This window comes from Pseudophryne corroboree, chromosome 6 (assembly GCF_028390025.1).
Source record: "Pseudophryne corroboree isolate aPseCor3 chromosome 6, aPseCor3.hap2, whole genome shotgun sequence".
In the NCBI taxonomy this organism is placed as follows: Eukaryota; Metazoa; Chordata; class Amphibia; order Anura; family Myobatrachidae; genus Pseudophryne; species Pseudophryne corroboree.
Window position 1 is genome coordinate 625813864 of NC_086449.1, and position 12652 is coordinate 625826515.

At 46.0% G+C, this 12652-nt stretch overlaps 1 protein-coding gene across 1 annotated transcript in view; it reads left to right on the plus strand.

Moving 5' to 3' along the window:
• GRXCR2 (glutaredoxin and cysteine rich domain containing 2) overlaps positions 1-5075 on the plus strand; it is a 42953-nt gene extending 37878 nt beyond the window's left edge. The window contains exon 3 of the mRNA XM_063930539.1: positions 4654-5075. Coding sequence (XP_063786609.1) covers positions 4654-4872 — 219 coding nt within the window. The 3' untranslated portion in view covers positions 4873-5075. The remainder of the gene's footprint in view (positions 1-4653) is intronic.
• Positions 5076-12652: the final 7577 nt, after the last annotated feature.

The following is a 12652-nucleotide window of genomic DNA, read 5'->3' on the forward strand; positions in this document are numbered from 1 at the left end:
GGGATTTGGCAGAATTAGGGGTAGACTTCTGCTCTTGGGAACCTGGAGCCGGTGTGTGCTTTTTCCCCTTCCCTTACCTGCAAAGAAGGGGGAACCTCTCACCTTTTTGTATTTATTGGTCCGAAAGGACTGCATGTGCGGGTGATAGGTCTTTTTTGCCGGTGCAGGTGCAGAGGGCAAAAATTTTGACTTACCTGCGGTAGCCGCCGAGACTAACACATCCAGGCCATCACCAAATAAGGCCTCACCTTTATATGGGAGAGCCTCCATGTTTCTTTTGGAATCTGCATCCGCGTTCCACTGGCGAATCCATAACGCCCGCCTAGCCGATACTGCCATGGTAGCGGCTTGTGAACTCGAGTCCAATATCCTTCATTGCTTCCAGCATGTAGGCGGCAGCGTCCTTGATATTCCCTAACTTAAGGAGTATCTCATCTTTATCAATCGTGTCAATTTCTGATGACACGCTTTCTGACCATTTTTCAATAGCGCGACTCACCCATGCGCAGGCAATAGTGGCCCTGAGCAGTGTACCATTGGTAACATAAATGGATTTCAATATCGTTTCCATTTTGCGGTCTGCCGGCTCTTTAAGAGAAGCCGTGCCAGGAGCAGGGAGAATTACCTTCTTTGTCAACCTGGAAAGTGCACTGTCTAACACAGGGGGTGACTCCCATTTTTTCCTGTCTTCAACCGGGAAAGGATAAGCTATGTGAATCCTTTTGGGAATACAAATTTTTTTTATCAGGATTCACCCACATCCCTTCAAACAGAGCATTTAGTTTGAGTGAAGGAGGGAACGTGACTTTGGATTTCTTTTTCTTACATAAATAAGCTTTCTTCTGAGGTACAGGAGTGCTTTCTGTAACCTCCAACACGTCCCTTATAGCCACAATCATATATTGTATACTTTTTGCCAATTTATAATCTATCTCTCTGGATTCACTATTCTCGACACAAGAATCACAATCAGTGTCGGTATCAGTGTTTACAACATTTGCAAATGGTCTCTTATGTGACCCAGAGGGGCCGCCCGCATAAGGAATAACAGCATCCTGAAAAATCACATCTTCCACAGATTTTCTCCAGCATGCAGCCTTAGATTCAGACTTATCTAATCAACGGTTAATCAGATGCATACTGTCACATAGCTCTTTCACCCATGCAGGCTCTTGGTGTGCCGGTAGCGCCACCACATTACAACTTTGTGTCCCTAAAATGGCTTCCTCCGGGGAGGAACTCCATGCCTCAGACATGCCTCACACATGTACACCACACTTACACACATACTGGGACTTATTTTGGGGACAGACCCACAGTAAAATCTGTCAGAGGGACACTGGAAAGGAGCAGCCAGTTCACAAACCCAGCGCCAGTATTGCCTGTGAACACAGTATGTCTGCAGCCCAAAAGCGCTTATAAATAGTAATATACACTATCAAATGCACCACAATTGCTTTGTGCCCCCCCTTTATAGCACCCTGTACTTGCCAGAAGTGGAGGAGAGGACCAGAGTGTTCTCTGCAGCCTGAGGAGAGAGAGAAAATGGTGCTGAGTAGTGTGCTGGCTGCCTGAGGAAGAAGCTCCGCCCCTCAGTATCCATGACAATATTTATACTGGCGGGGGTAAGGCTGTACCAGCGGCATCTTATGCCCCCTTTTAGCCAGTTTGAGGTATTTTTTTTGCTGCCCAGGGTGCCCCCCCCCCGCACCCTGCAGTGCCTGTGTGTGTGGGCAGCAATGGCGCGCTACGCTCCCGTCAGCCGCGCCGTACCTCAGCCGTCACTTACTTGATTGAAGATCATTCTTCTCATACTCACCTGTCTTCTGACTTCTGGCTCTGTGAGGGGGGTGATGGCGTGCTGTGGGAGTGAGCATCTAGACACGGCTAGCGTACAGTTCCCTTCAGGAGCTAATGGTGTCCTGTCAGCCAGAAACAGAGACATGAAACTCTGAGGAAGTTAGTCCTGCTTCTGCCCCCTCAGTCACACGAAGCAGGGAGTCTGATGCCAGCAGATCTCCCTGAAAATAAAAAAACTAACATAAGTCTTTTCAGAGAAACTCAGTAGAGCTCCTCAGAGTGCATCCAGTCGACCTGGGTACATTTCTAAAACTGAGGTCTGGAGGAGGGGCATAGAGGGAGAAGCCAGTTCACACCCAATGAAAAGTCTTTAGAGTGCCCATGTCTCCTGTGGATACCGTCTATACCCCATGGTCTTGATGTCGTCCCCAGCATCCTCTACGACGTATGAGAAATGTCCATTTCTAATGACATACATATGCATTTGCAGGGATTTACCTGGATCAGTGTAAATGGGGCTGTCCCGGGTCGATCCCAGGTCTAAGTGCACTGTGAAAGGGGACATTCCCGGGTTGTGTCCCGGGATGCGTCCGGGAACACATTCCCGGGTGTGAACCGGCTCTGTCAGTCTGAAAGGGGTATTACAAGACTACACAGACTTGCATGGTATTAATGATCAATATGCATTTTTCCCTTCTCACAAATACCTCTCTGATTTCATGTATTGAGCAGTTTAAACATTTACTCTTGTGTTTTATTTGGTAAATTCAATAAACATTTTAGCCTATACTTTTTGAGCATTTATTGTAGCAACAGTGGTGTTAGCCTCTTGTCCCATGTACTGATTTGTAATAACTTACTGTTGTCCTGTGTCACAATCTCTTTACTCTCAGGAAGCATACAAGAGCGTAAAGGAGGTATATTGGTATCACTAGTCTATATATATATATATATATATATATATATTACTGTATGCTTGCAATATTGGGAATCTAAATGTTGGAACTTAGAGCCTAATTCAGCATGGATCGCAAAAGCTAAATCTTTCTCTAATGGGCAAAACCATGTGCACTGCAGGGGTGGCAGATGTAACATTTGCAGAGAGAGTTAGATTTAGGTGGGTTATTTCATTTCTGTGCAGGGTAATACTGGCTGCTTTATTTTTACACTGCAATTTAGATTTCAGTTTGAACACACCCCACCCAAATCTACAGTAACTCTCTCTGCACATGTTATATCTGCCCCACCTGTAGTGCAACATGGTATTGCCCATTAGAGAAATATTTTGCTTTTGCGATCCATGCTGAATTATTCTGCACTGCCTGCTATAGTTGCAGTTGCTTTGTTCTGTTTGGGTCTGATGGATGTTTGATGGATCTTTTTCTGACCTTGCCTGGATGCATGTCCCTGGATTGTTGCCTGTTTAATTTTCTGATTTGACACATTTCCAGATCCAATCAGAATGTTCTTAAAGAGCCAAGAACACATGCTTTTATTCGCCACTTTATGTATTATTCTGTAATTTAGTATGCTTCTCAGAATTCAATGAAGACAATTACTAATCATATTCTCAGACAGTCAAGATTGCAAGTGCTCCAGAGCCATTGCATTAACCACACCTTCTCTTACAGACCTTTCAATGGGTTTCAGTAGACATACAATACTATAAATGTACATGAAAATACAGTATGTGAACAATCCACTGGGACTGGTTAAGTATACTGTATGAGGAAAACAGACAGTTTACCAGTAATAGACATGTGAGCAGTGTTTTCTGGGACACGATTCACTTCTTTCGATAAACTATTGTATTTTTTTAAATGTATAAAGCAGTGGTTCCCAACCTGGGTGCTGCAGGGCCATTGCAGTAGTGCCACAGGTTAGTGGCCCAGGACCAAATCATTTATTGTCAATGTGATAGGCAAAACCTGTGCTGGTGGCTGCCAATAAAAAAATGTGTAGACAAACAGAAGCGGAACCTTGTCTACCATCTAATAACGGAAACTAAAGATGACATGTACAGATGGAGCCACGCTAGTTGTGTCTCCGTTTGTGCCAAGGCGCGCCCGTCTTGGCGCGCCTAGGACTCGGTGTCTCCATCTCCGACTGGGCGCACACGCTCTCCATTCACTTGAATGGAGAGCGTCTCTGTCCACGCGCCCGGACGGAGACGCTCGTGCCTGGACAGAAATTCTCTGAATGGGAGCGTCTCTGTGCACTCCCAGCCGGGAGTGCACGTCTGCGACTAGGCAGGCAAAGACAAGTGTGGCTCCATCTGTAAATACAATTTTTTTAATTCAAAAAATAAAATAAAAACTTTTGGCATACGGGCCATGAGAAAAATGCTGATACTATAGAGTGCCGTGATTTAAGAAAGTTTAGGAACCACTGGTGTAAATCATAAAGGTACAGATATAGTCATGTGTATGTGCAAATGATATGAGCAAGGGCAATAACATAAGATCAGTTTCTTACAATATCAAATCTCCAAAAAACTGTCTGGTAAATGAGCAAAAACATAAATTTGATTAAACAAATCAGAGAACAACTGGTATAAAGTAAAACTAGCAGGATGACAGTGCGGACAGTGTAATGGTTAGCATTACTGCCTCACAGCACTCAGGTCATGGGTTTGAGTTTGTATAGTCTCCTCCCCGTGCTTGCGTGGGTTTCCTCCGGGCACTCCAGTTTTCTCCTCCAGTCCAAAAATATACCGTAGGGTAACTGACTACTGACAAAAATATTGTGTACGTGTACATGTATTTAAGGTAGACTAGATGGGACAAGTGGCTCTTATCTTCCATCAAATTCTATGACTATAATTATGGATTGTCCCTTTTTTGTGCATTTCAGGAAGAAGATGAAATTCACCAGTGCTCGAAGTGCAAAGGCTTGAGATGCGCACCCTGTTCTTCATGTCACGGGAGCAAGTTTACCATGTTAGCCAACCGCTTTAAAGAGTCTTACCGTGCTTTGCGTTGTCCTGCTTGTGACGAGAATGGCCTGCAGCCTTGCCAGATGTGTTGTGATGAGTCGGAAGGCTATAGCCAACCAATATCTCCCCGTCCATAAACAGCAGAATTGGCCTCTTTATGTGTTATTGTGTTATTAAATAAGAGTGTCAAAATTCAGCATTTTGTGCAATTCTGCTATTGAGAATATGAGTAACATACTTTCTCATTTCAACTGTACATCCAATAAATCAGCCTGCACATCAACTACTGTCCATTTTACAGTATAGAAGGCTGTATAAATACTAGACAAATAAAACAGTATATACATGTAAACAACCTCATGTTCTCATATTGGAAAATAATTATTTCACATTGAAATTATATATGTATGTTAAAGGGCTTGCCTGATTTAGAGTTTATAGTATATAGGTTTATAGCAGCCTTAAATAACCTGCTGGATCTGTGATACACTTTACTGGCGGTCGGGATGCCAGCGGCCACGTGACCCACACCAGCATCCCGACAATGTGAATGCTGACAGGGGACGGGGTCATTATTTTATCCCTCCCCTAACCCACCTTGGGAGTCAGCTAGGGCTAAGACTCGGGGAAGGGGGGGGGGGGGCTATGACCCTAACCCTACCAGTGACCCTGATACTTACCTTCGGGACGTGGGCAGTCGGTGTTCCGGGTCCAGGATTCCGAGTAGTATCGGCATCCCAACTGCTGGGATGCTGACCACATCCCATCCTGCTGATGTACATTTACAGAGGAGGAACATGTCTATAGCCAATGTAGTAGGCCCTTCACACTCAACAGGTTCTCCTGACCCTGCAAAAAAATCACACAAAAACAAACAAATAAGGGCTCATTTAAGGTTTATTTATTATTCGTGCACCCAACATATCTAGGAAAAGATTAATGAAAAAAAAGTTTAATAAATACATGTTACAAATTATGTACATATCAAAATGTGCCTACCTCAGATAAAGTAGCACCTGCACAGAGGGGTAATAAAGGCTGGGGAAGGGGAGGGCAGCTCTATCTTCTATGTGATTTTCTGTGTGCAGAAGATGGCTGAGGCTGTTACACAGGGATGCATTTAATTTGCCGGCTGTTGGGATCCCGGTGGTCAGGATACCGATACTGGAATCCCGACAGCCGACAATACCGACAACCGGAATACTGGCGCAACAGGACTATTCCCACTATGTACTATAGTTGGACTTAAGTGGGCAGTGTGGAGGACAGGGCAATGGTTGCACCGGGTTAACAGCTGTGAGTGCTTGCATTCCCCTATTCCTCTCCCCCCTCCTGCTGCTATCCACACAAGCTAGCAGCAGCCCCTGCACCTGTGATCTGTGTCCTGCGCAGGCGAGCCCCTGGTCCTTGGCCGAGTGCAGAAGCGGCGGTACAGAGGAGGGCACCAGCGGCGGTAGAGTGGAGGGCACCAGCGGCGGTAGAGAGGAGGGCACCAGCGGCAGTAGAGAGGAGGGCACCAGCGGCGGTAGAGAGGAGGGCACCAGCGGCGGGAGGGCACCAGTGGCGGTAGAGAGGAGGGCACTAGCGGCGGTACAACCAGCGGCGGTAAAGAGGCGCCAGCGGCAGTAGAGAGAACGGCTCCAAAGGGCACCAGCAGAGTAGAGAGGAGGGCTCCGGGACTCGCAGCTCCCCTCCCGCTCATTCTGGGCTGACAGGGGCAGCCAGCAGCTTCCCGCTCCACCGCTGCTGATCCTAACAGGAAAGTAGGTGCCCACTGCCCAATCACATTGGTCATAGCGACAGGGGCGTGCATTCATATGGGATGAAAGCACGCCCCTGTCAAAGAGGCACTCATAACAGTGCCGCTTTAGCTCCTTTTTTTAATGGGCTTTTACTGCCCAATTCTTGGCCCCACCTCCCCGCTTCAAGCCTTTTCACATTGACAGCGGGAGGCACCGACAGCGGTGCCTCCCAAACACATTTAAAACAATTATTTTACACAGTAAAAATTATTAAAATAATATAAAGCCTAAAGAATATACTTATGACACAGAATATGTGTCATAAGTATCTTCTTTGTATTTTTTGAATGATTATGACAGGGGAGGCACTGCCTCCCCTGCCTCCCCTGACTGCACGTCCCTGTTGGACACTTATGCTAGCCATACATCAGACCAACTTTTCTCCAACCTTCCAACTTGTCAGTCCAACTGAAACAGTTCTCCACACATCTAACCAACTTTTCTTCAGACCAGCCAACCTGCAAACTTTTTTTAATAGACCAGCCAACTTCTGTCCAACTTGTGATGTCACAGAAGTAGGCGGACAGTGTATGCCTGTTTTGAATATTAAAAAAAAATCCAAAACCTGGCATGTCTGTTTATTTCAGTGAAACTGAGCTTTTCAAACCTCATTGTGGATACATTTTTAATTCCAGACTTACAATGTAACAATTGAGAAAACAAATTGTTTCAGTTGCCTCATCCCTTGTACACATAACATTATACTTGTGTCCCATCGGGTTGGGTATGGAATGGCGGTGGTCAAGATATTGGCTATGGCTAACACTCTGGGGAGTGTCGGCTATTGCTAACCCCACCCTAGTGCCTAACCCTAACCCCCCCAATGCTTATTCCTACCCCTTCCCCTGGGCAGTAACCCTAACTCCCACCCTGATACTCACTGGGATGTCGGCTGTCTGTGTCCCGGCGCCGGTCTCCTAAGGGGTGTCGGGATTCCAGTGTCAGTCAAATGGCCTCTGGCATCCTGACTGACAGAATGCCAAATGCATCCCATCCCCTATACACATACCACTAAGCACCTTGCCCTTCCCCTCTACACATAACCTTTCTACATTTACCTCATCCCCGGTACACATAACATTATACACCTGTCACCCCCAGTAAGCTTTCTTTTTGCCTTGAAAAATGTATAAAAAATAATAAAAATGTGTAATTGCGCTTACACTGGTAATATGAATACACAAGCTGAATTCAGTTTTAGTTGATTTCTTCCAGAGAATAACGCCGCTCTCCTCAAAGATTACCAAGGATAAGGAAATGTAGCAACTTTCATTAAACTTTAGAAGGTTAATGAATAAAAGGAAAACCTTTCTGCAACATCCATATAATAAACTGAAATGACAGAGGGAAGCACAATAGTGCAGACAACCAAGATGAAAAATTATATATTTATTTGTGGTTAAGTTGTGCACTCACAAACATCTCAGATTTGTCAAGCATGTAGTATAATCCAGATCTACGCAGATATGTAACGTCTGGTCTAATGAGTTTCTCAATAATAACAGAAGAATACTCCAGTGGGATATTACGAGATGAAAAGATATGCAATAGTGCAGACACCCAAATTATGGGGTTAATTTTAATTTAAAAAATGCACTCACAAACAATTCAATTATGACAGACATATAACAAAGTTGCTGATGAAGGAAGACACTCATATACTCATCCAGCAGTTTTTCAAAAGGGTCCCACAAAGTTCCGGATACTTAATGGTCCCTATCAGGTGAGTTCTGATGCAAGTCCTTCAGTCCAATAAAATGTTGATAGCCACTCCGCTTAATGCATTTCGAACCCTACCTGGGTTCTGAGGAAGAACCCAGGTAGGGTTCGAAATGCATTAAGCGGAGTGTAACGATGGGATGAAGTGAAGCCTCTTCAGATATTCAGGACATTACAAAGCCAGGATGCTCCTGACTCGCTTCTTTGATAATGCACACATTGCAGTCTGTGTTTCACCTATTGAAAACTCAGGCTGCCTGTTCAGCCCTCCCTCCCTCTGGAGAGCTTGTTTATAACCCTTCCAAAGCCAGAGAAGGTATTGAGTGTCAGCTCATACTGGGCTTCCCTGCCACTCTCTCAGGGGCGAATGGCCTTATCTTCTAATAGCCTTTGAAGCGCTGGCCATGGTTCTTGTTTAAACACAACTGTGACACGGGGTCTCTTGTTCATATACACAGGGGCTGGCTAATTACTTTTCCCATTCATTTTGAAGCTGGGCAATAAGATTTATCAATCATACTAAGACACTGTTATAGCTAGCTGAAAGAAGTTTTTATCACCTTCCCTAGCCAGCATGTCTTTCTGGTCTCATTGGTGACCCCCTGGGGTTAGGAAACAACCTGTTTGGAGATGCACAAGCCAGTTGAGAAAACACATTTCAGGCCTGACCTGCGTTTACTTTAAAGATCTCAGTTCTGATTCTGGGGTAATTAAACTTGCTCTTGTCAGGAGGAATTTCACACCTGCGTAGACAGTGTGTCTCTGAGTTCTGTGGCTATAATGAAATGCCAGCAGATCAATCAAGCTTCAACCATTTGACATGCAAAGACAGTTATCACACACTGGTACATTGATACATCGATCAGAATATTGATATAGCATACATTGATTTTAACAGGCCTATTTCTACTTGAAATAGCCTGGATCATTACACCTCCCCCTTTAAGATCAGCGTGGAAGCAGTGGCACGTCAGGCCAGTACTATTCTTCTATTTATTCTTCCTGAGAAGACATTTACAACACAATACAATAGATCAAATACAGTACTACTTAATATAGTTTTTATGGATACAGAGAGGAAGGGGATACAATATGCTCCCATGGAGCCTTTCTGCTTGACTTATCCCGGGTTTGCTACCTTGACACATAGCAGAGTTCCTGCTGTGAAGGGGGCTGTTAGAAAGACCTTTTCACACAGGATTTATCAGGATTTATACATAACCACACAAAGGGATTTGCAGAGATTGATCAATACAATATTATGTGCAGTTATGCACATTCTGGCGTCAGAATGGTGTCCAATCATGACACCTACCCTTTCTAAAATCAGCATGAGAGCAGTTGGCACCTGAAGCCACAGTCTCTATGCTGGGCCCTGACAATTGTCAGTACCTTGCCTGGATGGACTGCTGTCATCTCCCTGTTGAGATGGATCATCACAGTTCCCATGTTGGGTCAAGCACTACGGGCATATCCCATGAACTCCAGGACTTCTGTATTACCACTAGGCTTAGCATCTCATCCACCTCCTGCATGCAACACCCCCAATGTGCCTCTGTATTCTGACTGTCTCAGGGGTATGTGGGTGCCTAGGTGCATTTTTCCTAGCCTCCCTATGAAGCAGGTCTGGTAGGAGCGCAAGGCATCAGACAGCTGACTCCGCTGCACCTCTGTCAGCTCCTCTCCATACTGGGCATCTGTCAGGGTACCCCCTGACGCAGACGCAGCTGTCAGATCTAACAGTGGGTCCGGTTCCTGGTCCTCCACTCGGAGGGTGCAAACTGCCAGCACACAGGCGTCCCTGCTTTGTTAGGCCTTGAGCATATTGATGTGATATACCCTATGTCTCTTCCTGCCCTCATCTCTGGCAATGACATAGTTCACATCATGTATGCACTGTAGTATTGGGTACGGACCTTTCCATACGGCTTGCAGGTTGTTCTGCCATGTGGGAATTAGTACCAAAACCTTCTGCCCCACTTCAAATTTGCGCTCCGGGGCGTTCCGGTCATACCAGCATTTCTGCCTGGTTTGGGTATCTTTAAGATGGCTTTGGGCCATCCCTATTAAATGTGGCAAAGTTTCCTTAAACAGCATAAGGCTGACCACAACGAGTATGATAGAAATCATATCAAGTATTGTTCTCAAGACTTTGTTTCCCTCATCCGCCTGGTACTCGTGATGCTGCAGGGTTAATTGTATCACAGGTGAGGGGAGTTTCCTCTGCAGTACATACCGCTATGTCACCTCCTCAAAACACCTTGTCTTGATCTCCGTCCTGAGCTGACTGACCACCCCTCCCCTTCACTGTGAAAAAGGTAAGCTCACTCTGTACAGGGTAGGTTCTCAATTCTGCCTGGAAAGCAAAGTTTTACACAGCAGCCCAGGACACCTTCCCCAGCCTGACATTACCTCCCAGACTGACATCCGATCTGCCAGCTCTCTTTGCTGTGATTGTAGCACTGAGAGTCCAAGGAGAGGTGTCGTTATCAAATCAGCTTTGAAAGACACATTCACTGTTGAGCTCTCAGTGAGGGGAATGGACCCCTGTTGGGTGTCTGTCTGTGTGCCTGCTTGAAGGGAGGAGGGGGGTTAGGGGGGAAGCTGCAGTTTTGGACTTCTTCTTGTCCTGGGAGCAAGTAGTGACAGCAGCTGCCCACACAGACCCTTCTTCTGATTCTTCCCTGGCAGCACCCCTAACTGACATATCAGCAATGTATACCGGACCCACCGGGTCACACCTTACACAAGGTACAACATTTCCCACATTGGTACAAGACAATACATTATCAATATCAACACTGTTATCTCGACCTAGTGGATCTTCACGTGGTACCTGGAAAATAACTTGAGCATCTACCACACTTCATGGGATCATTTCTGCTTTTCTACAATTAGGCATACTTGCCTACTCTCCCAGAATCGCGGGAGGCTCATGAAAATCGGGCGACCCTCCCGGCCCCCCGGAAGAGCAAGCAAGTCTCCTGATTTCAGGGGTCCCCCCTGCCTGGCGCCCACTTAGCAAGTAAAGTGGGCGGTCCGGGCAGGAGATGACGCGATTCTTGTTGAATCGCGTCATCATAGCCACGCCCCCTGCTGTATAATGCCGGTAATAGCGGCATTACACAGCGGGGGGCGTGGCTTACATGAAGTGATCCCGCAGCCACGCCCCCATGGTTCCTGGGAAGGAATGCGGTTATCTGAGCAAGTTGACAACACAGCATTTATCAAATCAGGCACATTACTATCATCCTTCACATGTTTACCCCTTTCTGGGTGGGCATCCTGGGGTACCTGAGGGGAAGCGAGGTTGTCAGGAATCCTAGCAACAGAACATTTCTTATTGTCAGTCCCATACTCTGCCTGCATCCCACCCAGACCTGTCCATTTGTGCAATCAGTGTCCCCTGGCCCCATGTCAAGACCAGACGTCAATGGAAGAACAGGGTTAACATCTAGCACAGTAACATGAATTACATCACCAGCAGTACACCTACCACTATTAGGTGAAGGTAACTCGTTCCAGACTAAATTAGGGCTTCCGTTTAACCCCACATATCACACCCTCCCCTATCTCTATCCCCTTAACAGATGCAACATTATCACAGATCATCTTAGGAGCTTCACACATAATCACAACATTGCAGTGTTCAGCATTGTTATATACTACCTGAGATGCATCATATGGTTCAACAGGGTTAGAGACAGTGGGGACAACATTTGCAGATACATGTGTAGTTTGTAAACGTCCCAAGTCAGTATTCCCACACACATTTGTGTAAATAATGTCAGTCTGACCTCTCTCCCAGACATAGGAGGTCATTCCGAGTTGATCGTTAGCTGCCGTAGTTCGCAGCGCAGCGATCAAGATAAAAGTCGGCATTTCTGCGCATGCGTAAGCACCGCAATGCACAGCCGCGTCGTACAGGTACAATGAACATCGTGGGTTTACACAGAGTCTAACGAACATTCCTGTCGCATGGCCGAACGCAGGAAGATTGACATAAAGTGGACGTTTCTGGGTGGCAACTGACCGTTTTCAGGGAGTGTTTGGAAAAACGCAGGCGTGGCAGAAAAAACGCAGACGTGGCTGGACATTCACTGGGCGGGTGTGCAACGTCAAAAGACGTGCCTCCGTCGTTAGAATCAACGCACACGAAGAGTAACTACAGGGCTGGTCTCGTTTTGCACAAAATTATTTTGCAGGCGTTCGCACTTCTGCAAAGCGAAAATACACTCCCCCGTGGGCGGCGACAATGCATTTGCATGGCTGCTAAAAACTGCTAGTGAGCGATCAATTCGGAATGACCCTCAAAGTCTCTTCAATGAGTATGTCTACTTTACAGACACCCTTCTCTCGCAACAAATCTTGGGCATCTGATGGGAGCATGCTGCTC